The sequence below is a fragment of the Micrasema longulum genome, unplaced genomic scaffold (assembly GCF_059751315.1).
Source record: "Micrasema longulum isolate JH-2025_06_02 unplaced genomic scaffold, ASM5975131v1 h1tg000307l, whole genome shotgun sequence".
In the NCBI taxonomy this organism is placed as follows: Eukaryota; Metazoa; Arthropoda; class Insecta; order Trichoptera; family Brachycentridae; genus Micrasema; species Micrasema longulum.
The window spans coordinates 269686-295842 of record NW_028277511.1 but is presented as its reverse complement, the minus strand read 5'-3'; the positions used below and the strand labels follow the sequence as shown (position 1 = coordinate 295842).

The 26157-nt window shown below is 32.6% G+C and overlaps 1 protein-coding gene and 1 long non-coding RNA gene across 3 annotated transcripts; one reads left to right on the top strand and one right to left on the bottom strand.

Moving 5' to 3' along the window:
* LOC148282646 (uncharacterized) lies at window positions 1-25637 on the bottom strand. Of its 2 annotated transcripts, XR_015822044.1 has the most exons (3): window positions 25104-25637; window positions 24748-24957; window positions 1-1009 (listed from the first exon to the last, which is right to left on the bottom strand). It is a non-coding gene; the product is annotated as an uncharacterized LOC148282646 (long non-coding RNA). The 2 variants fall into 2 exon arrangements; XR_015822043.1 differs by lacking the exon at window positions 1-1009 and having other exon boundaries at window positions 23934-24957; window positions 25104-25631.
* LOC148282647 (pancreatic lipase-related protein 2) lies at window positions 1420-18779 on the top strand. Its single transcript, XM_088224751.1, has 11 exons — window positions 1420-1872; window positions 6101-6221; window positions 8857-9004; window positions 15058-15219; window positions 15572-15667; window positions 15921-16068; window positions 16396-16625; window positions 16731-16899; window positions 17002-17143; window positions 17441-17626; window positions 18361-18779. Exons 1-11 carry the CDS (start codon window positions 1791-1793, stop codon window positions 18497-18499), a joined length of 1623 nt encoding a protein of 540 aa, XP_088080877.1. The 5' UTR covers window positions 1420-1790; the 3' UTR covers window positions 18500-18779.
* Window positions 25638-26157: the final 520 nt, after the last annotated feature.

Sequence of the window (26157 nt, the reverse complement as noted above, 5' to 3'; positions counted from 1 at the left end):
TAAGTATAGACTGATTTATTTATAATGAACACAAACATGATCTCTTCAGTTATTTCATATTTTTAAACTGCCACTAAGCATTTAAATCTATAAACATGATCATAATCTAATACCTTACCTTGAATTTTATTATAACATAATCTTATGTAATTCCATATCGAACAACTCCCTAAAAAAATAGTTATTTTGGGAAAAAACACATGTAAAAAAACAATCTTAAAAAAAGATGTATGAACTTTGATGCTTTTCTGTTTTATTATTTCATTTTAGTCAAACACGCTTTCTGATTATGTAATATTAAATTGTGGTTGATGTTATGATGTGGTAGGTGTTTAACATACCACAAACCATTTTAAAAACAGTAAAAAATATTCATTTTCCAAATTAGATCCTGCGGTAATGTTGTGGACTCTCACTAGAAATAAACTTGGAGGCTCGATTTAAGATATTGAAGGATTTTAAAAAAAAAAATTTTTTTGGGAAATCAATTACAGGATATTAGAGAAAAAATAAAGGTTTGTTTGGGGTTCAAACTGTTAATAGGGTTGCAGTGAGTCACATCTTGCTGAAGGGTATGATTTTATAAAATGCTGCAATTCGCTCAGTTGCATTCCACTTGTAATACTACTGACTAGTCCGACTCGTTAGCGTCCACATTGCAAACCCTGGCAATGGGATCACATTAGTAACGGTGTGATCTAAGCAGATAAGATAAAGGTGAAGGGCGAGTTTCTGGCGCCTCCAAACCAGAACCAACTAGCTGAGGGAATGTAACCCCTCTTGAGGTATTATATTATGATAATGGCGGTATATAAATTATCCATAGTAATAATAATAACCCTGACAGAAAAATCCACCAAAGAAAGCAATGGGAAACTGTTCTGGTCATCTTTTCCCAGGAATCACTAAGGCGAGTGTTTCCAATAAAGAGAGTTGAGGACTGGTTCCGAGTGGCGCAGGACAGAGATGCTTTCGCTACAGTGAGCCAATGTCGGGACCTGACGAGGCACTGAAAGAAGAAGAAGAGAAAGAATATTATTTCAATAGTAATGGTGGTTAAAATCAATACCTACTGCGAAAACCTTCATTTTGTGTGTTATTTGGCTCTTTAAAAGCATTTTAGTATTCTGGTAAGTAAATACACTTACATCATAAGGTATTTTATTTTTCATAGTTCTTTAAAAAAAATGGTGTTTATTAAAATGGCATTATAAAATATACAAAAAAAGTCAAGTAAATGGAAAATAATTTATATGGTAGGTATATGATCTCAGCAAATATTATTTTGGTTCGTGGATGAGGGCAAAGTTTAGTAAACATTACTCTTATTATTTGTTACGGCTAGCCATTTGCGTCACTGCATTTTTATCTCTTTTGTATTTACTGTACAAAAGTACATAATAACTTGTCCTAATCTTTCAGTTACTAACTAGTTTCCAAATCAGAGGGACACGTATAGATTTTGTGAAGAGTTTTATTGTTACATTCTGTATTTAAAGTGTCTACCCACATAAAAGACACAAAAACAAGTATTTTACTCATAAAATTATGTTGCAGAAGTGGTTATTAAAAGTGAATACAAGAAATGTGCAAGTTATTGTAACTAATATAAACAATTCATATTCCTTTTTTTCATTCCTGTTTTTTTACATAATATAAGTTAGGAAGACTTTATTATTGTGTATAACTTTATTTGAAATTTAAAAGTATATTTTTGATATAGAAACAGTTGCAACATTTTTGTGGTCGCTGTGATAATTTGTTTTTATTTGAAGTGATAAACATACACAATGCACAACTTTACTGCAGGCCTTCTCTTCAAAACAATTTTATTTGTAATACAAAATAATACAGAAGTCACAAACCAAATAGGTTCGTACACTTTATTTATATATTTTGTTTTTAAATTATTTGTTTAAACTGATTAGTAAAGTTACTTATATTAATATACTATAACCTCTTGACTAAGGGTACATATTGAACTAAATAAGTTATGTAAATAATGTAATATCTATACAATTCATTTGTTCATCTAGTCCTAAAAGAATTTTGCAATTCAAATATAATGTGCTTCCATAGATAAAAGTACCAAGGTACACAAGTAGTACAAAAATAGATGTAACTGCATTGTTGTAGGTATATTATAAATGTTTATATAATAACCATAAAATTGAAATGCGTTTGTACTTAAATAATATATCAACGTATTTATGACAAATACATTTTCTTTAGAATGTTTATGTCACCATTTTACACAAAAATAGATGTATGTCGGACGATTGTTATAAATTTAAGTAATTTAAAAAATATAAATGTAATAAATGGCATGAGAAACATTTTTATTTAGATCACAAATTTTATTTTATTCCTATTTTTAATTGCGTTTGTTTATTTTATTGCCTGATACTGAAACTACTTTATAGTGTTCTACATCTTTAAAAATTCTTATTCTTACAAATTTAAATATTAATTCATGTTTACCGACTTTTTATGTCTACCGGTTTCGAGACGTAGTGGTTTAATACAAATATTTACTAACATTCATCAATATGCACAAAGGTAATGCATTGAATATAAATAATATTTAATATTAATTTAATAAGTTACAAAAGGAAAGGAAAGGCTGGAAAGCAAAAGTTACATGTAGTAACTTTACGGAAAAGCCAATCAAAGTATTTTTTATTTTTAAATTTTATAAAGAATCTAGCATTTGATTTTTTATTAATTAAACTTTTGTTGGCTCTTCTGTAGAGTTGCTTCGTGTCGCTTGTTAACTCTTTCTTTTCGAGCGTCGATATTTACTTGTTGAAATACCACACTGCTCACTTCAACACGCTGTAGTACTACAATAATTGTGCGCTACCCGTGGTGTGGCCTCATCGCTACATGTGATGTGTGATTTTGTATCACTTCTACTGATGCAAGAATGATATTTGTCTGTTTTTTTAGGTTTCTGTAGTTGTTATGTTTATTGTTTTCATACTCCTTAATTATTTCAAATATAAGACAAAAAGATAAATAAACAATAATTGGATTCATAATAAAATATTTATTTTTCAAAAAACCTGAACATTACTGAATAATCACTAACAATGATCAAAAAAGATTTTTTTTAAAAACTGAGTATAAGAACTTAAAAAAAAAAAAAAATTACAAAGTTAGGACGGTTCTCATTAAATGTTATTCCATTTTCTGTAAATCACTAATCCAGGAACTGTTTTTAGCAACAGTTATTATAGGTTGGTTTTAAGCACAGCAAGCATACCGTCTGACCGCATGCTTGACACCAATAACGGGTTCTACGTCATTTCTTCTTGAAACATATGTAATAACTCCTTAAGGTTTCAACTTTGTTAATCCCAGGTCTCAGTTGATTAAATTCATTAGCCTTATCGTTCCCTAAGATACGGCCCATAAGAAGCTTGAGCTCGTGTGAAAATCATTTTTTGCATATTCGCTCAAGATAAAATTTTTCTTTCATTTATCATGAAGTCAAGCGATCTGAAGAGCTTTAATTTGACATTATAAAAGAATTGGCAGCAGCAAAATCCAAAATATCTTGTAGAATATGACTTGCAGCCATCACCTAGGCCTTCACACCTCCTTTCGTCTAAGGAATTCACACCTCCTTTAGGTGAATTGTAGAGTGATATTATTTTAGCGATCCCTTTAGAAAGGTCAGTGCTTTCTTTAAGGTGCATTGAAGATATCGTCATGACTCTTTTCTTCTTTTTTGGGCAGCAGCGTAATTTCTTTCTTAGTTTCTTCTTAACTTAGTTTAGTTGACTTGGCAGTTTTTATCAAGGAATTCGAATGGATTTCCATTTTTTCAGCCTTCCGATTTTTTTTCAGTTCTTGACATACTTCAATTGAGGAAAAGTCATCAGCAGTGATTTTTCTATTTGTTCTCATAATCGGTTTAGCAAACGCAAAACACACTGCGTTGACGTTAAGTAGCCCTTTTTCTATAACTGTCCCTTCCTTCGTATAGGTGGTACGTATTGTGCAGGTAGCTTGTGGTTCCATCAGTCAGACATTTCATTTCCATGCCAGACTTATACGGCTTGTTTAGCGTGTACTTTTTTCCATCTTTATCTGCCTCTTTAAGATTATTTTGTCAACAATCATCTTCGTTTGCCAATGATTTGTCTGATTTGCAAGTCAAGATGCTTTTATTTCTTCTGCATCACCGATGCTAATTTGAATTAAATTTGAAGAGCAATTTTTGGGACGCACCACATTGGTATCTCAGTTGTTAAGGGTTACGCAAAAGACAAGATATTTTAAAATACAGGTATTTAAAATACAGGTATGAACAAAGCAATATATTATATACTGTTGAATAATTTATTTTTAACAATTTATTAACATAATCGTGTTATATAATTTTAATTATAAAAAATTTCTTTATTTAAAAAAAATAAGAAATATAACAAATATTGTATCCTATGTAGACTCGTGTTACATCATAACGACACAAGAGTTAAATAATAAATCAAAACCGCTTTGGGTGCCACCTTGTCATTTTTTTCTATAGTTTCTCTTTCAATTTTGTCTAAGTTGCTATAAGCTATTAGCTACTATTGATTAGTTATTTTTTTTAAATAAATATTAGGTAAGTATTATCAGTTGTGATGAAACGGATGGCTAAGCCAGATAGCCGGGTATCTGACTGCCAAATATCCGCCTCATTGTCTAACAAAATAATAAAAACACCCCGGTACTCGAATATCTCTCATAGTTAAAAACAAAAAAAATAATGTCCATAAAATAAAAAGCGGTTATAATATTTCAATGGTGTTTTTATAATATGGTTTGTAAGTTTATTGATTTATAATTATAACGGTTTTGGGCAGTTTCATCCCTTGCGTTTTGTTTTTTTCACGCAGATATATTTTTAATCAAAATATAATTTTCGAAAAACATTTTTTATTTTATTATTATTATTATTATCATACTAATTTTAAACGAGGAGATTAAAGCTGATATGCTTAAATCTATTTTATCGAAAGTTAGTTGTTTGCGCACTTTAACTTTTCCAAAACAAATCAAGTCCATTTTCTAACCTATTGAAACTACATATTGAGATCAGCTCTTGTGTGGCAGCTTATTCCAACCATCAACAACCCTATTGCTCAGGAAATGTTTCCGTGGATTTAGATTGAATCTCGTTTTCTTCAGCCTAAGACTGTGGCCTTGAAGAACATCTTATTTAAACTTGAACATGGGATTCAAATTTGGGCAGCTATAGTGACTGTTAACTATCTTGTATGTCTCTATCAGGTCACCCCTTTCTCGCCGATCCTGCAGCGTTGTGAGACCGAGAGTTTCCAGTCTCTCCACATATGGAAGCCATTTTAAGATTGGCGACAACTTTGTTGCTCGTCTTTGCACTGTTTCCAACAAGTTGATATGCTTAACAAAATAGGGATTCCATATCTGAAACCTGTATTCGAGAGTAGGTCAATAACAATGAATTCAAAAATGGACTAGATTTCTTTCGGAAAAGTTAAAGTGTGCCAACTAACTTTCGTTAAAATAGATTTAAGCATATCAGCTTTAAGCATATCAGCTTAAAATTAATAATAATATTATTGAAAAACAGTCAGTTTTACAAATAATAAGGGTTACTTCCTCTTTCTCAAACACGGTCAATATCAATAAATCAATTTGATGGTGTTGATTTTGTGAAATTTTCACAGTTTAATGAATATTAGGTATCTACCGGATATTGAGCTATTATCCGGTATCCGGCTAAATAGTAAAATTAGGCCGAATACTGGATAGTTACAGGATATCTGTTTTGTCTCTAATTATTAGTGATGATATATTTATGTATTCAAAATTGACGAATTGATGTTCTTCTGGTTCTCTCGATTTGCTTACTGTATTTGTTTTATTTTATGAAGTGATACTATCATTATTATATTTACCGAAATTCAAAAACACCATTATTATTTTAACTCAATTAGATGTAGACCTGCCACGTTGTAGAGATTTATTAAACACGCCAACTGTTGGTACCTCATTTGGAATGCATTGAGGTTATTTCAATCAAGGCACAAGTTTATATTTTAGAATGAATTTGTTTTTATTATAGCAACTAGGGACACAGAAAGATGTTATGGAGTCTATGGATGTTTCTCGGTGGTGGGTCCATGGATTACAGAAAATAGACCAATAGGTGTCTTCCCGTTTCCTCCAGATGTCATGAATGTGAGGTAAGATAAATAATTATAATTTATTGTGCTATCAGTTACAATTATTCCTTAAAAGTAAAGTTATAACTTTGTTACACTACTAAATCATAGTAAGGTACTGATAGATTACTGATTATAAAGGGGTTCTCAAGTTAATTAAAGTAATTTAGGGAGAAATTAAAGTATCGTTTATATGCATTATTAAAATGATTTTTTATCAAAAATGACAGTTAAAATATTTTTTTTGAATAATGAAAATAATGTACCTAACATGTTTACTGCAAAAAGTAAAAAAAACGTCCTACTATTATTAATTTATTTTCCTGTTCAACATTATAGGAAGCGTTTGACTCATGACACTTGTTCTTTGTCGGCGTTAAATATTGTACAGAATTAAAAATATAATATATGTAATTTAATAATTATTACATAGGTAAAGTCGTTGCCAGATAAGAATACCTAAGCTAACAAGTCTTTTACATTGCGGTTACTATGTGAGCGTAGGCATTCTTATCTGGCGATGACTATACCTATTACGAGATCTATCTCTTGTTAATTGTATTTAAAATAAACCAATAAAAATAACTGTATAATAATATCGAGTACATCAAAATAGCGTTTCTTATAATATACAGGTGCTTAAGTTTAAATCCATCATATTAAAATGGGCGATTAAGAAGACAATTATTATAATAACCAATGTGAAAAAAAACTCAGTCCAAATCATGATATTTCGCTTTAGAGAACCAGATACCTTGTTGAGCATGTACATTCATTTCCCTCTTTTCTCAATCCAATGAAGTGCATATTATATACTTCTTGATTACCTTCTTTTAGCACAAAGATGCTAAGGCTACCATAAGTTAGAGAGAGCTCCTTCGGGCAGCTTTCTCGTTCGGCAACGAGCAATTTTTCCATGCATGTGGGCATCGCCAAGGAGACTTATGTCCTCAGATGCGGTGTGCGATATGTGGAGGACAAGCTGTTGAGCATGTACAACTAGTATTTCTTGCATGGAACATGTTGCTGGCAACCACAGACTCGGACATGAACTAATATAGTGTACATGCATGACACTTGTGTAGTATTTGAGTAAACTGCCTGTGGAGATGTGTCTTGTGACATCCAGTTCGCTGCCCTAGTTCTTGTATGTTCACTAAACCATTCTGCAAATTTTACAAATGACATTTTATTTGTTTTTTAAGTCAAATAAGTAAAATCAGTAAGTTGAGATTAGCACTCAAAAAATGCTGAAAATACTATTTAATAACGGAAAAAAGAATAATTCGTTAGCTACATGGATGCGTAATAAGATAATGAACATATTGGAATTCGTAACTCAATTTTCTAAAAATGGTCTATTGAACATACAAGAACTAGGGCAGCGGGTTGTATAACAGAATCACTTTAATTTGCAAATATGCCTTTTAAAGGTATATTGTCCCTTGTTGCTAGAATGTTTCTCCATTTTAAAACTGTTTTGGTTTATGAATTTTTCTCATCAAAACAAAAACTGTTATGACTTACAGGTATTTTTTTTAATGGAAAAAATGCCATATTCTGGATTTCCCTGCTTCCCAATTAATAAGATCATTAATCCTCAAGCTCTCATGCTTTGAATGTACACCACATTGTAACTGATGTGGTATATGAATGCACTAGTATGTGACACCAACCATAATTGAATAAAAAAATACATAATTCTATACCTAAATTTGATATATTTATTGTTTATGATCTATTCGACTACCTCTTTAAATATTTAAGTATATGTTTGAAAACTGAAACGCCTTGTACTTATTTATAAAGGACAAATCAATTTCAAGGATTTAATTTTCAAACAGTTAACTTCAAATATTTAAAAATAATGCACATCTACATATTGCATATATGCACTTGCCTATCCCTAGGCTCCACAGATATGGTAATCAGTGTGGGGATAAGGCTGACATATTTGCTTCTGGACTTGATACTTATAAAACGAGCTTGATTTCCTTTTTTCTCTCTTGATATAATTCTTAAACTTTTCTCTACGTTTGAAAATATTTTTCTTTTTCATTTTCATTACAGGGCTTATGACCTGTCAATGGCTGGTTTAAGTGGCCACTTTACACACTGTGTAACATTCACCATTCTGCCCATATTTGAACATCTATATTTCTTCATTTATTTCATCTGTTGATGTTTGTGAAGTTAAAGAGCTGAAACCTTTATTTATGTGGGTGAGATGTATCTAATTGAATTATTTCACCTACATACTAGGCAACGCCTGAAAATGTAACTTTAAAAAAAAATTTTATACTTCTTCATGGACCAGGTGGATTTATCAACAATATTTTGAGTTTGTATGTTGATATAAACAGCTCCCCAGGGAGTTGAATCCAGTGCTTGTCTACAAAAATTTGGACAAACTCAAAATATTGTTGATGTACAAATATGTTTAGTATTTCATTTTTATACTACATGGAATAAGCTAAATTTTGTTTAAAAAAATCATTTCACATGTTCATTTCTATGTTTTTTATAAAAAATATACACAACATTATATACATTATACAAAAAAGGTATTTAGTTTATTCAGTGTGAACTTTATTGAAGACTTCAATATTTATTTCTCATTCTAATTTAGTGCTACATATGTTTATGCTTTTTATAGGTATCCCATGTTTACAAGAAAAGAGTTGAAAATTCCTTTTTTTTTGGACCCCAACGATCCTGATAAAATTTCCAAAGCCCGCATGAGTCCAAAAGGACCATTTTTCTTTATATCACACGGATATTTAGAAGGAGGAAATAAATTATGGGTAAGTCAATTGTCAAATTTAAAGGCTTTCATAGTTTAATTTTGAATGATAAGTTTTGTTAATTTTTATTCATTTTAATTCAAAATGTCATAAAGGTATATTTTAAAATGTGATTTAAAAAGGATGATAGCAAAAACGGATTAGTAATATAATATAGGTATCTTCTCTTCAAAGTCGGTCCCTTAATGCTGAGGATCGTGATCACAATGAACCCTTCTGATTCTACCTCGGCTTCTCCTACCTATAGGTATATAGCCGATATATAATACACAACTACGGCATAAAGTTAAACTTTTGCTTCCTTTGTCATCTTGAACTCGTCTCCAACCTGGGCCAGTCTAATCAAATCTGCTGCATCCGGCACACTGAACCCCTGTCTCTGAGCCATGATGCTTTTTTACGCCCCACACCCCGCTTGCCTTCTATCTTTCCTCACAATAAGTTGTAGAAGGGCATACTTATTGCGAAACATGTGACCAAAGTGTGAGGCTTTTCTTCTATTGACAGTGGTCAGCAACTCCCTTTCTTTGTTCTTTTATTTATTTATTTTTTTGGACCAGGAGGCCCGATGAGGAAGTTTAGTGCTATCGGAAATTGAATTTAAAAATGCTTTCTTGCATGCAGTAAAAATTAAAGTATTTAATTGTACAGCTAAGTTTCTCGAAAATATTTTTATAAATTAATAAAAATGAAGTACTTGTAACTACGTCACAAGTTCATCCGAATAAACCAATGATAAAGTATTGTGATAGATTTCCGGTTTCTGGGGAGCCAACTCACCAATCATCAGAACTCTCCCACAAGAACTTGTGACGGCAGGTGCAGAGTAATTTCAAAATTACATAACTTTTAAAAATCGCAGTTCTGATAACTTGAAACACATTTTTTTAAATAATTAAGCTTAGTTTGGTAGTCTATTAGCAAATTTTAAAAAAACCACTGAACTTCTTCATTATTAACTTCTTCAATATCACATTTCATTATTGTGTTCTCACCGGGAATCGAATCTGGAACCTTCCGTGCTAAGGGTCAAGCGTTTTAACCACAAAATCACAGGGGCCGCTAACTTTATGATGCTTAAAACTACTTGATTGGACTAACCAACAAATAATAATGTTTAAAAAAAATACAGTTACTTCTATATTTATATTATGCATATTATGTACCAAATAAAAATGTTGCTTCTATAGAAATTAATGATACACTAATTAAACATGTATCAGGAAATTGAATAGGAAATCAAATAATCCTTGTTATGTATGTATAATATCGTATTTGAATATATAAAGTGTATTTAGTAAATATGCCTCGGCGCTCGGTGGCGACCGGGTGCGTTGTGAAGTTACTCCGGAGTTTAAATTGTTTCCTCTGGACATTTTAAACATTTACCCTTCAAATTTTGACAAAGTGTGTGATTTTATAAAACAGTGAGGTTTACTTAAGTTGAAAACAAAATATGTGTAAAAGAAAACAGTTACAGTAACATTACATTATTACTTTACAATATTCAAAGTGTTGCACAGCGTTAAGACTGTTTTTTTTTTTTCTGTGTGTGTGAAATTCCTGGAACTGCTTGAAGAAGTTGCCACATGTTACGGTTACAGCATAGCTAACGCTTTCGGAATGCACAAATATAACGCATTGATGTCCAAGACATTGAGTTAATATCATTATTATTATGGATAACTTATACAGCACCACTTTCGGAATATAATACCTCGAGGACGCTTTACAAAGTGCTTAAATTTAATTGAAGCTTTTAAATTTGTAATTTAATGAAAACAATTTATTTTGTTATCACATGCTACGGATTTATTCAAATGATCTAGAAAACAAGTGAGTTTTTAAGTTCTTCCCGGAACATCACTTCGCTCTCGCAGCCTCGCACCTCTACTGGGAGAGCATTTCATGTCATAGGGTCTGCGACCGTAAATGCGCGTTCACTGAATTTAGTGCGCTGTTTGCATAGAGGTATAATAACTTTTTTCCCGTCTTAGACGTAGCTGATTTAACCACAAGACGCCTGTCAGCTAGTTCATCTGGAATGCATATATACCCTTGATATTCCGGAGCAGCGTTGTGCAGGGATTTATACATAAGCCATTAGAGTTTGTATTCCACCCTAGGAGATAAAACGTTGCCAGTGTAATTTGAATGAGTTTATATTAATATTTTTGAGGCAATAATGTGTGGATTAGCAATAAACAATAAACAATAAGTGAAAAGGGGGCTAATTAGTTGGGGTATTGTTTGACACCTGCAAAAGTGCGATTCCCAAACCGCGGACCGAGGCGAGGTAAGGCGCGGGAAGTTTTTAGCTTCCTTGAAAGCCTATGCAGACGGGTGCTGTACTGAGCGACAATCAACAGCTGGAACATCTGGGACTCACGTGGCACCGGCGCGCGGCGACTCGAGCTTCCAGCAGAAATGTACACGCTCGGTACACAATAGAGACACCATTAGTTTTAAATGACTGCTATTGTTGTGTAAATGACGTTATTTTGTGGATTTTAGTGTTAGATACTTCTGTGAATACTTATACTGTAAGTCTTAGAAATAATCTATTTTGGTCATTGTTTTCATTTATTATAGTTGAGCATTTAGGTAGCATAGTATGAGGGGGTATAATAATTAATATTAAATAGTACAATATAATGTCGATAATTAATTAAGTGTATATTTTTAGTATTATGTGGGAAGAATGTTAAGCTATAAGTTAGTTTTAATGTCATTGTAGAATGGGAGAATGCCGCTAGCTGACCGCGATGAGGCTCGCAACCCATCAGGTCGCTTCTCTCGGGGGGGCGCAAAGAGGAGGAATTCTCAGGAATGTAGAATTGCCACTTGGAATGTAAGAGGACGTATGACTGATAAGATGAATGAACTGTGTGATATAATGAAGAATAAATGTATAGATTTATTGTGTGTCTCTGAGACTTGGAAGAAAGGGAGTGGTTCGATGGAGCACGGTGATACTCTGGTCCTCTGGTCCGGTCTCCCTGAGACGGACAGAGCTTGCCGGGGTGTTGCTGCGTTTCTATCGCCAAGAATGATAGAGGGTATGAATGAATATGAATTTGTAAGTGAGAGACTCATGTTTGTCAGATTTAGGGTCGGACTGACAAGATTGCTTGTTATCATAGGATACGCTCCTGTCAACTCCGACTGTGAATCTGAGAAGGACGAGTTTTGGACGAGTCTAATGAATGTGATGAATGGGAAAAAAGATAGCGAAAGGATAGTTTTGGCTGGAGATCTTAATGGTTGGGTGGGAACAAGGAGAGATGGGCTGGAGTCAGCTCTAGGTATGTTTGGGGATGCAAGAGTGAATGACAATGGGAAAAGACTGCTAGAGGTATGCCTGGAATGGAACCTTTTTGTATCAAATACATTTTTCGAACATAAAGGAATCCACCAATACACATGGGAGAGAGGAAATGAAAGGTCGATTATCGATTATGTCATCATTGACTCTAGATTGAAGCCTGTAACTGTCGACACACGTGTGTACAGAGGGGCCGAGATGGAATCAGACCATTTTTTAGTGATCTCAAGGGTGATTCTGTTTAAGGGATGGCGGTCCCAAACAAACAAAGTTCAGGCTCCTTCTAGAGTCAAAGTTGAAAAACTGCAAAATGCTGACATAAAAGATAATTTTGAAAGATCTGTGAGTCACAGACTGAACGAAAAAGATGTAGAATGTATGGGTATAAACGATATGTGGGAGTGTTTGAAAATAAGTATGTGCGAGGCGGCGAAAGAAGTGTGCGGTGTGACAACGCTAGGGAGAAAGAAAGGTGATGCGTGGTGGGACGACGAAGTCAAAAAACTCGTTAAAGAAAAGAAGGATGCGTGGATAAATTTGCTTGCTGTAAAAAAGAATACAATTGAATATGAATCGGCTAAACGCGTGTATGGTGAAAGTAAGAAAAAGGTAAAGCAGGGTGTATGTGAACGGAAGAAAAAATTGAAGGATGAAGAAGGAATGAAAATGACACACAATTTCCATGAAAACATTAAAGTTTTCTGGAAAGCTGTGAAAAACTCCAGGAGTAGCAGTGAAAGCGGAGGCATGACAGTTGTTAAAGATAAGGATGGAAAAATGGTGACTAGTGAGAGTGGAATAAAAGAGAGATGGAAGGAATACTTTGAGGAAGTTTATGAATCGCACACTGGTAACTCGGGCGGTGCCGATGTATCGACATTATCCGAGGTGTGTCTGAACGCAAATGATGAGGTAAGTCAGATTAGTATGAAAGAAATTATCAGCGTTGTCAAATGTATGCGGAATGGTAAAGCGCAAGGGTATGACTGTATTGCAGCAGAGTTTATTAAGTCGGGTGGCAAATTAATTCTCACATGGCTACATAAACTTTTTAACTTGTGTCTCAAGGAGGAAAGGACTCCACCTGATTGGAGGAGGGCAGTTGTTATGCCGTTATACAAGGGAAAGGGTTCTAAGGTGGAGTGTGGGAATTACAGAGCTATCAGTCTTCTGAGCGCTGTCGGCAAAATGTATGGAAGAATACTGATAGAAAGAGTAAGAAACGTGACCAAGGAGAAAGTATGGGATGTACAGAGTGGATTTATGAATGGTAGAGGATGTATGGATCAAATATTTGCATTACGCAATATGACAGAAAAGTTTTTGGCGAAAAACCAGAAGCTTTTCTGCGCTTTTGTTGATTTGCAAAAAGCATTTGATCGAGTTGATAGGAAAAAATTATGGATGGTTCTATCGGAGTATGGAGTGAGTGACAACCTTGTCCGCGCTATTGCTTCCTTGTACAAAGATAGTGTAGCGTGTGTAAGGGTAAATGGGTCATTAACTTCCTGGTTTGACATCCCTAAAGGAGTCAAACAGGGATGTGTAATGTCACCGTGGTTATTCAACATATACATGGATAAATGTATGAGAGAATTGAAAAGTATGGATGTGGGAGCGAAAATGAGTAATCTTACTGTCAGTTGCCTTCTGTACGCCGATGACGCAGTCCTCCTAGCTGACAGCGAAGAGGAACTGCAATCCTTGGTTACAAAGGTTTACGAAGTGTGCAAGGAGAGTGATTTGCTAATGAATGTGCAAAAGTCGAACGTCATGGTCTTTGAAAGAAATGTAACTATGACTGAATGTAAGATTGTAGTAAATGGAGATAGTTTGAAACAGGTCGAAGAATTTGTATATCTGGGTAGTATGTTTACTAGAGATGGAAATATGGACAAGGATATTGAAAGGAGGGTTAGTGCCGGTAACAGAGTTAATGGTGCCTTAAAGTCTGTCGTAGCAAATAAGTGTCTATCGCAAGAGGCTAAATTAGCAGTTCATAATGGAGTTCTGGTACCAACCCTAATGTATGGAAGCGAAGCATGGAGTTGGAAAAAAAGGGACGAAAGTAGACTGAATGCTGTTGAAATGCGATCCCTCAGGCGAATGTGCGGAAAAACAATGTATGATAGGTGCCCTAATGTCGAAATTAGAGCAGAATGCAAGGCTGAGTTAAGCATTATCGACAAAATTAAGAAAGGTCTTTTGCGATGGTTCGGTCATGTGGAGCGAATGAATGATGAAAGAACGGCTAAAAAGATTTATGATGCGAATGTGTCTGGTTGTAGAAGTCGAGGAAGGCCGAGAAAGACATGGCATGATCAAGTACAACAAATTCTTGAAAGTGGTCATGTGAAAAGTCGGAATAATCGACGTGCGTGCATGAGAAGATGTATGAATGTGAAGGAAGCAAAGGAAGTGTGCCAGGACAGAGTGGTGTGGCGTTCTATCCTCTCTGCCTACCCCTCTGGGGAAATGGCGTGATGGTTAGTTAGTTAGTTAGTTAGTTATTTAGTAAATTAAAACTAGTATATTTATTCTTAATCTAGTGAAAATCTACTATTAATATAAAAAATAAAAAAATGCTGCTTTTCTATTCAATTTTGGCTCTCATGTGAACCAAAATAATATGTAGGAAGTTTTTTACAAAATTCAACAACATTAAGATATTTAACATTAGAATAATTTTAATCAGTTGTTCATTTACTATCTTTGTAAATAATTTTAGGTGCAAGAGATGACCGAAGCACTTCTCTCCTTAGAAGAAAATGCCGATGGAACAGTAATAAATATAGACTGGAGAGGCGGCTCAAGCCCCCCATACACCCAGGCGGTAGCCAATATAAGACTTGTCGGAGCTATAACTGCCCACTTGATCCATGATATCTATGTAAGTTACCTTCGTTATTATTATACATATCGTAATATAACGATTAGTGCATTCGCCTACAGTTCTCGAGGTTCCGGGTTCGATTCCTGATTGGATCAAAGTGAAATATTTGTTTTAAATGTGTGGTTTTTAAACACTGCAATATTTCACTGTCCTTGGACTGGCACCTGAAGCTTGCCTTCATGTAACAGCTGATCGATACATATATGCTCCATTTATATTATATACCACCAGGTGCAGATGGAGAGATGATGATGATGATGATGAAATTTGATATAAAATTGCAAAGACCACATTTGTATAGTCGGGATATTAAATATGCATTTTATTAAAATTTATGTTTTATTTTCAGTTACAATTGAATTTGAAAAACTTAGATAATTTCCATTTTATTGGACACTCTCTCGGTGCTCATTGTGGAGGTTATACAGGACATACACTGAAAAAGGTTGGTGATTCCGGAATAAAAACATCAAGACGATTCCATCAATTATCATTAATTGTCGGTAGACCCATTTCCACTCATTGTGATTATTTTAATGACGACTACAAAGTTTGTAGTTCCAAATCAACTGCAAATTCAAATAAAATACATTTGTATATGTAGGTACTGTTTTTATGTACCTACCTAATTATAATATTGTAGATATAAAGTATAATTAAATAATTTATTGATTTATTGGTGTTTATTTTTCTTTTAGTTATTTGGACTGACTCTGGGAAGGATAACGGGCATGGATCCTGCAGAGCCACATTTTGGAAAAACTGAAAATATGGTAAAATTGGACCGTTCTGATGCAAACTTTGTGGATATCATCCATTCAGATGCATCGCAATTCATTACTGGAGGTAAAGCCAGTCATACAAAATATTGCTTACTAAATAAACATGTTATTTACTATCCGCATTGGATTTGTACTTTGTGACACACTTGAACTTGTTTGTGTATGTAAATGATAAAATTCTTAGTATTTGTTTTGTATCGGAATTGAAATATGTTTCTGAAAATAAATAATTCCCTTTGCTGATTAGTTTATTATTTGTTGTCTCTGTAGGAATTTTGGGTCAATCCATGATAACTTTTTGCTTTAATTAAACTTTGGTCTGTAGATAAACAAGTTATTTACGATTAATCTTGTCTACCATGCTTCTCATAATAACGTGTTTTCCTTGCAGGCCTCGGAATATCAGAATTGATAGGTCACGTAGACTTCTTTCCTAATGGTGGAGCTATTCAACCTGGCTGTAATCAGGGCATGATGCAATACATCGCTTCCAAAGATGGATCCATATTTAATGGCTTTAGGAAGTTCTTAAACTGTAATCATGTACGAAGTCACGAGTTTTTTGTAGAAAGCATTTTATCATCCTGTCCATTTATGGCTGCTGAATGTCCAAGTTATCAGGTAAACTTACTGATAAAAATAAAATGTATTTTTATGGAACTTTCTGTTGTTTATTTTTCTGCTACAATCATAATTTGAAGCTCATGATTAATTAAATGATTTTAGGATTTCTTAAAAGGAGCTTGTATGCAATGTGGAAAGCCAGGTAACCAGTGCATTCCTTTTGGTTACCATGCATATACTGCATATAAAAAGTTATTAGATCAGAATGCGGTATCACCTACAAAATCTATTAAAGCATTTTTAATGACAGGTGATGCTACTCCATATTGTAGTAAGTACAATACTAATTTATATTTTTTTGTAAATGTTTTCAAATTAATATTTTAATTTAGAGTAAAAATCATGAGCCAACTAACAATTTTTTTTTTTTAAGAAATGCATTACCGAGTTACTGTCAATATTTCTGCCTCAATGGAAAGTTCAATTAATGGAGGAGATGTGGGAAGACTGTGGATGGTACTTATCGACAAGAACGGAATCCACTCTGATAGAATACCCCTTGAAGAACATGCAGGGTAAATATTGTACATATATATATACGTATTGAGAGTTTGTGTTGTTATATAGATTAATGTAACATTCAGAATCTTGGTAGAATTTTTAAAAAGTAAGCTTTTCAAATACAATTTGTATAATATTTTTTTAGTTACAATCTGAAACAATAGAGTTTAAAAATTTACTTTGATTTTAGTTTTTAGTTGCAAATATTTTTTTTTTTTTTCAATTTCATATTTCAATTTTCATTTTAACATTTAAATTAAATTTATGCTGGAAAAATATCCACCTCTTATCATGAATGTTTATTATTATAGACACCACAAGCCAGGAACACAGAGGACTCTCTTGGTGTCTGCCAAAGATATGGGGGTACCGGATTCAGCTATTATTGAATGGGAATATGAAACCAATTTATTGAATCCTTTAACTTGGAGAATTTTGATGTCTCCTCGAGTTTATGTGGCATGGATACATATAGAATCAATGGAATATAAAACAAGGTAAATAAATACAAGTTTTTTTTCTTTTGATTTTAAAATAAATATTTATGTTCATATAATTTTATTTACCCACATATTTCAGTTTTGGGGTCATTTTCAGCAAGTTGTAAATACCTCACAATTAGAAAATGCGAATCAAATTGGAGTAGAGTAATAATAGCCACATGACCATAACCCGATTCTTAAACTTACAAAGACTTATTTCATTTGATTTGTGCTTACGAAAAAAAAACATTTGCGTTCTTATGATTTATGCAAATATTTCAATTTTGGGGTCCATTTTCAACGAGTTGTAAATAACTCGCTATTAAAAGGAATAAAGTTATGGTAGAGCGGCGTGCGAACCTCGGACCTTTGATCTGTGAGTCTACAACCCTAACCACGGGACCACAACCCGATTCAAAAAGTTGTTTCTGTGAATTTTAAATAACATACACATTATTCATATAATTAATAATAAATGTATTATAATGTATTTGGTTACGACACATCATCACCTATGTCTTTGCTGATTGATTCGCTAAGAAAAGTCCAATATTAATTTCATTAAATATGCTACTTAATTTTAATAATAATGATAACCACATACAAATTTGTCTGAGTTTCAGAAAGTATTTAAGATTGGAAATTATTTAATCATTATTAATTATCAGTTTCAAGATTTAGTTTTGTCTTGCAGACGTTTTACTTTATACTTTTCATTTATTTTTATACAATCTAATTATTTTTTTCAGAATAACAGTATGTCCACAGCTTGGAGATCCACTGATAGCCAACACACCAAATCATTTTAAAACGGGGCACTGTGTGAATGTACTACCAATTAAGATTTCAACATCTTCCACATATCAATTTGGACCAGTTATGCATTGAAAATATTATTTAGGAAATTCCAGATATTAATGCCATCCTGTTCTATTGATTCTGTATACAAATCATTTTAAAATATGTTATGAGCCGAAGTTCTAAAAAAATATCATTGAAGCAAGAAAGTTGCTTATGGATTGGTAGTAAAATAGTTAAAGCCTAAACATTGCTTATAAATCGAGGCTTGTCATTAAAAGTCGTGAAGTCATTAAAACAAGTTCCGAGATAATCGCGTTTAAAGCTTTTTTATTATTTTAACGCACTATTCCTCTCACAATTTTAAAAATTTTTTTTAAAGCCAAAGCTTTCAAAAAGAGTAATATTTATTCTAGGCATAGATAGCATAAAGTTTTAACCAACATCTTGCACCTATATTAAAACATATTTTAAATGTATAAAGACTGTTGACTTTATGCATTCAATCAGTATAGCCTCAAAATTGTGTGTATATAAAAGTCCAAATTAAATATTCTGCTGTAAATGCTAATTGGATATTGGGATGCGTTTATCAAATTTAAAACGAAGTATTAATTTTGAGAACTCCAGATCAGAGATCTGATTGATTCTTATTTTTGGGAGTTATTTATTGCTAGTTAAAAATATACCATACCGGGAGAGAGCAATTATTTGTCCATTTTATCAGAGGAAAATAGATTATATTTGAATATGGTATATTTTCATTTTTGGTCAGTAATAATAATTTTAATTTAATTATACGTACTCATTTTGTTATTAAGTAAGTATGTTTTTACTGCATTAGTAAAATCTGGCCTAAAATAATTTAGGAAACTGAAAATGAGAACAATAAATTAAAACATATCAACGTTGGTAAATATTAGTATATACCCACTTACCGAATTTTTAATTACCTACATATCGAAACTGGTAGACATTAAAAAGTCAGTAAGTAGTCATATATTAAAATTTATTAACATTTATTGAAATGTTTGACCGCAAAGTTAATGCTTTAAATATAAATGATAAATAAAACATACTTTAAAAATGTATTTTAAAAGTAATACAAATGTTCTCATAATTCATAAATCTTTAAAATTGATAAGTACTCTCTCTTGATCTTGAGTAATTGATTTTATATCACCAACCAGATTTTATGTGCAACAAAATATTAATGAAAAATCAAATAGTTTCAAAAAACCGTTACATTATAAAAATGTTGTTAAAATTTAACAGTAGACAGCATAGGAGTACATGCATACAATTATAACCCCCTAATAGTAATCAGATTTCTTTTTTCTTATTTTACAGTACGTGTAAAAGGAGCTTTATCAAAATAGTCATTAAAACCTATCTCTTACCTGTTTTTTCAGAATTCGTCTTAAAAGTGACACGTATTATAGATAGTAAAAATATAAATGTAGATGTATTTATAATTCTAGTCTTTAAATGAAGTGAATATGTAACACAGGTATGAGTATAATACCTTATATTAAGATGTACTCAGCATTCCTACTTTATAAAACATTATTCAGCGTTAAGGGAATAAAGTATGTGTACATGTTTTAATTATTATTATTTCATTGATATTCAATGTATGTTAATTGAGTGCAATGTGAAAATATTTAAATATATTTTTATTTAAAAAAAATTAATGGAATTTTATTGTATGGGATAATTAATATGAACTAAAATTATGGTTATGGCTAGTGCAAAAGAACATGACGTGGTGCTTATGACAGACGAAATTTCTGTAACTTGTATTCTAAAGTCTTTCTCCGTATTCATAATGTTTTCGAGAGGGTCTAAAAGCTATCATTCTAGCTTTACTGAGTAGTAGGTACCAGGGATCAACTACTAGATTGGGGGTTAGTCAAATTATATTATGTCGGCCAAAGTTCCGGGTCAACCAAATAAGGTAAACGATTGGGTAGGCAATGGCGAATCTGTATAATGGTGAGAGTCAAAGAGTAGTCTAGTACCAAAGAGTTCCAAGCAATGAAAGCAGATTAATGAGCTAGAGGAGCCCTGGGAAGGTGTTTTAATTAGAGAGTACCAAGATAGGTAAGCAAAATGGTCAGAAGACGACTTGGAATATTTAGGTCTGGTGCTAGGGTTCAGACTTATAAAGGCCATAATTAAAAGGAAATGACAATTTTAGCAGTTAGAAGGATCATCCGAAGAACATGGCCTTAGAATATGATAGAAGATGCAAACCTACTGCATATGTTAGAGGAGTTAATAATAAGTGATTACCTATATAATTATTCTTCTATTCAATGCAGACCCTGTTGCTGTCCACAATAAATGGTGCTTGTAGTGTTATTTTGAATTACAGATCTCTTTCTATTACATTCCGATTAACCTAACTTTTTGTATGGATAAGGATTGAATATTTATTTATTCTTATACAATTTTTGAATGTATTTTTTTTTTAAAACAATGTTTGCTCACTGTGGTGTCCCTTGGCACGGGAAACATGCCCTAAATACATATTAAACAATATTTTACCTTCAACATCTATCCTATAAAAACTTAAAGCTCTCTAGCGTGCAACAGTCCGCGACGGTTACCTGTTAGTGTTGTATTAATAGAATATCAATATACAGTGTATGGGGTCCAAATCAGGTGCTACAAAATATAATTGACTTAAATAAATAGTTTGGTAGTTTTATAAGAATCAGCGCTGGGTGTGTATACTTAAAATTATATTTTTAGTTAAATTCTATCCTCTATATTAAATTGAATTTAGCAAATGAAAACATTGTTTTCAAAATACTGAAATTTAGCACTCAATACACTCTTGCCTCGGCTTACATTGAGTACAACTTTCCATATAAAAGTCTCAAAAATATTGAAGTCAGTACAAGAAAACTCAATTTCTAAAATGGATTTCTTTTTAAATTTACAATCCATTGCAGCGCTCCTGTTTATGTAAAAATCATTGTATTGAAAAAAAAAACTCACATAGAGCACTCAAAACTACAGTTAATAGCGAAATATATTAAATAAATGAACAGTACTAAGTACTTAGATTGATCATCGAATACAAAGCTAAAATATAATTTTCAACTAAAAAAACTTTGTAATGATTGGTAAAATTTATTATAAAATGCTTTACAAAATCATAAATAAGAGAATATTTGGAGGCATTGGAAATGTTGTGTTGGAGAAGAATGGAAAATATTAATGTAATAACCTGATATTGGAAAGAAGAAGTGTATCGGCAGAAATTTGAAATGCTTTAATGAACAAAGTGAAAATTTCTCAAGAAGAAAAAGAAAATAAATGTTAAAAAATCCTTGATTTTGTTAATATATAAACGCCAACGATTTTCATTGTGAAATATTGTTATAATGAAATATTAATTCATTCATATTAACAAAAATAACTTTTTTTCTTGAACAATGTACACTTGTTCCTTCAGCAAGATTGTCAAGAACAGTGAAGTAAAGATGGTGGTCCACGACTTTATAAATAGACATCATCATTAACACAGTGTTGTATAAAGAGGTGCGTGGGTGGGCACAAAGGTTACAATACCCTTGATCTAATTAATTTATCTCTTTCTTCAGGAACATTTCCTGATTCATGGAAAACATCTTTTTTGACAATATTTAAATTAGGGGATAAATCTAATGTCAAAAATTATCAACCTATTTCAATGTTATCTGTTATCCCAAAATGTTTGAATTGATAATAACAAGAAAAATAACACCTTTTTTATTGTGTACACAGATAATCGGTAGAATTCCATATTAAAATTTGCTCTCTGTATATGTATATGGGCCTGTAATCTGTACATGGGTCTGAGAGCACTCTCTGAGACTAGTCGTTACTGGTTGCCGAGACTACACGTGTCGCAAGTGGACATGTTCATTCCTGCACTCGAGATCTAGTCTCCAGTCTTCCGTCAATGTCAAAAGAGCTGAGAGCACTCTCTAACAGCGCATTGCATTTCTTTGTGCATAAACTGATTGAATTTATTTGATAAAATAAGCGTACGACAATGGACAGATAAAGAAATTTTTCAATTAATAAATCTTTATAAGGAAAATAAATTTTTATGGAATGTTAACCACAAGTTGTACAGGAATCGTGTCAAGAAAATAAGTGTATGTTTTGCTGAATCCTCCAACCGCATCTCATTTACGAGAGTTGAACCGGCTCCAAAGTCAATTCGACGATCCACCCATTTCCTCACCCAATACTTTTAAAAATATTTTTCGTTTTTGCACAATCTTATACGCAATTAAAAAATAGCTTTTTTAATTGCGTATAAGATTGCGCTAGCTCCCTCGCGGGCCTGACGTGAATCCATTTTGAAAAATAAAAACATGTAAACGTGCGATCAAGTCATACAGCAGACTGCTTGTTGGCTCTCTATTCGACACAGAATTGTCTTGGTTTTGAGACTAAAGTCAGTGTCGAGTCTCCCATACCCACCTCGAGACCACAAGTGATCTCAAATGGACAACACCCTGAGACCGATCTCGAGACTTTCTCTCGAGATTTTATCACTTAGCCTAAGATCCTCAAAGTCATCAACCTGATTATCCTTTTTTTCAAAAAGATATTGATTCCTCCAATGAATGGTGCAATATTAATGGTCGTTAACTTAATATTGAAAAGTGTAAAGAAATCAGTTCTTTAGACTTAAAAATCCCACGAAATTTTATTACACTAATAAAAACATTGCAGTATCACTGGTTTATTCAATAAAGCACCTTTGTATTACTCTAGACAGTAAACTGTCCTACCGTGAACACATCGATAACATTGTAGATTGACCAGACTTAAACAATATTAGCACCATTGAAATATTTTACCGTTAATTAATTTGTCCCCATTTTGAATATGCTAGTGTAATTTGGTTTCCGTACTATCGGAATCATATTGACCATTTGGACTCCGTTCAGCATCGATTTTCGAGAAGAGTCGCATGGTTGCTCGGCTTCGAAAGAGGAACCGTAGAACAGAGTTGGACCTTGTATTTTTCAAATACTGAACTCAATAAGTGATGTACTTTCTTTGTTACAAACAATCTCCTTACATGTTCCCTCCTGTGCCACTAGAAACAATAACCTTTCGCATCTTCCAAATCTAACTATGGCTTAAATTTCCCAATGTCAAGAATGTGTAGACTAATAAACTCTTCCAGTGACTTAGAGTTTCTTGGGCTGGATCTTTCTGCGTTTCGCAGATCTCTCGTTAATGTCCAGAAGAGTGTGGGGGATGCCATGGCTAAACTGAGCTATTGTAAGACTAATTCTCTTTACCTTTGTTTTTATTTACTGTCCTTATTCTTTTCTATGTATATGAATTCTTTTTCGTTTGAATAACATGTAGGTAACCTGTGCAAATTGGCTAAGGCTGGTAATAAATAAAGAAAGGGCAGATAATTGTTCTTCAATTTATGCTAGTTCAATATATGTACAATTTATTGCTGAGTAACAAGGCTCAGTAATAAAAATAATGTTGATTTGAATACTTAAAAACAAATTTTATTCAATAAATATAATTATTTGCAGACAATTAACAAACAGGACATCATTAATCATAATATTATTATAAAAAATATTTCTATGAGTTAATATCAATCACATAAGTCAGCATAGTAAATTTTTAAAAATTTGCTCATCTTGTAGTGTGCACCTATGTTCACACGTGTTCCAAAACACCGAGTCAAATAACGTTATTAAGGATAGTATTATCGATGTAATTTATCACATAGAATAAATTTATTAGTTATCGGCTAAAAAAAAAGTTTTCTCGAAGAACCTTTTCTAACTTCATGCCTCAAACGACGATACATTGAAGAGTTATCACATGACTATATATTCCTGATTATTAGCAATAATACAATTCCTATAAGTATGGAGAATAAGGATATTCTTTCAATGTTAGATTTGATTTCTGCAATGTTTGAGACACAAAAAACTGTCTCCTGAAAAGTAAGGCATTTTGACTTATGTGATTGTTCATCCCGCCCATAGATATAATAATGTAATGTATTCTTATTTTACCAAGTACTCACATTTTGACATGCATTTTAAAAGTCAATAATTTATTTCATTTCTATTTAAAACTATTTACATAATTTTTAAATTAAAAATTAGGATTATTTTTGAAAATTTTCACTACCAGTTAATTTATAAATCTGAAAATAATATTTCAAAAATATTCATAGAGTATTTTCAAAATTACATGAAATTACATTTTTATGCGATTATGATGAATGAATGGGAGAAATTAAATATATAAAATAAGACAAAAAATTATTCACAAAATGAACTTGCCGAAGTGCCAGATTGAGAATTGTTGGGGCTGCCATCCGTGCTAAATGCGCTTAAATTCATTGATGATGATGACGAATCATTTGCCAAACCATTTTCACTTTGTTTCTTTAACAAATTCTCCAACTTTTCCCATGGATCTTGCATCATAGATGGATGATAGTAGCTAGAGATATCATGGGGCTTATCAAACTGTGGGCGATTATTGAAACTCTGAAAATAAACATAAAAAATATGAATAAATTTTAAATATACATAAAAACACTAAGGCACATGATAATACAGGTATCTAACATGTTTCGTTCACTATCTTTTTATATAATTAAAGTAATTTGCATTATAAATTATTGTAGTTTTACCTTCCGCCCTTGTCCGCGGTTGTAAGGGCTATAAGGACTGTGGTTATTTCTAAAGCCACCGAACCGCGGGGCATAGTTTTGGCTGTGGTTTCTATTGAAATACGGGCTGTTGTTTCGTCCCTCATTCCCATTTGAAATAGGACTGTTCGATAGGGCAATATAATCTGAATTATTAGACATTGTACTTTACAAAATATCGTCTGATTTGTACTATTTCAATGTGTCAATGGTGGAATTGAATTACGCTAATCAGCATAATCTTAATAATCACTTTTATTATTTGAAGAAACGTTCTAGTTATATCTTAATATTTTTTTTAAAGCACGAAAAGAAACCAAAATATTATGATGACTAAGCTTGAAGCTCGAAGCATTTAAGATAGGTTTTAGTGCTTTCGGTCGCCGCTCGCCGCCCGTGTCAGAATTCAAAATATCAGACGTAAAATAACAGCAATGTTAAAAATTTCTGTCAAAAAACTTATAAACACATCATTATAATATACCGCCACCAAATGTCAGAAATCAGAGTGGTCACACTGGTCATCGGCTTTGCCAACCTCAAGCTTTCTGAAAAATAAATCGGTAGATTTATGGCCAGAATTGCCAACCTCTAGGTTCATAAAGACCGTTAGAGTGGTGGGTAGCTACTATTCGGTAAAATAAAAACAAAAACATAGTTTGTTCAAAATATAAAAAATAAAACCATTTCTATATTTACATTTATGTTTATGAAGAAATGTCAAAACATTGGTAGAATTTCAATAGATTTCGGTAGATCGGTAAATTTCTTTTTAAATCGATTTTTTTACCGAAAAATCGGTACTGTGACAAAGCTATTGGCCATTGGGTTAGAGTGCGGCCATAAACAAAACTACCTACTAGTAATACCTACTAGTTGTAAAAGTCAAAGCGCCCCTAGTGGCAGAATCCGGTTAATAAGGCCATTGTCAATAATGTCAACCATGTTATTTGTCCTTATTCGTTCTATAGTAAAACGAGAATTTTTCATACATATTCTGCCATTTTTCATTTGTCAGAACGCTGCTCACGTTTTT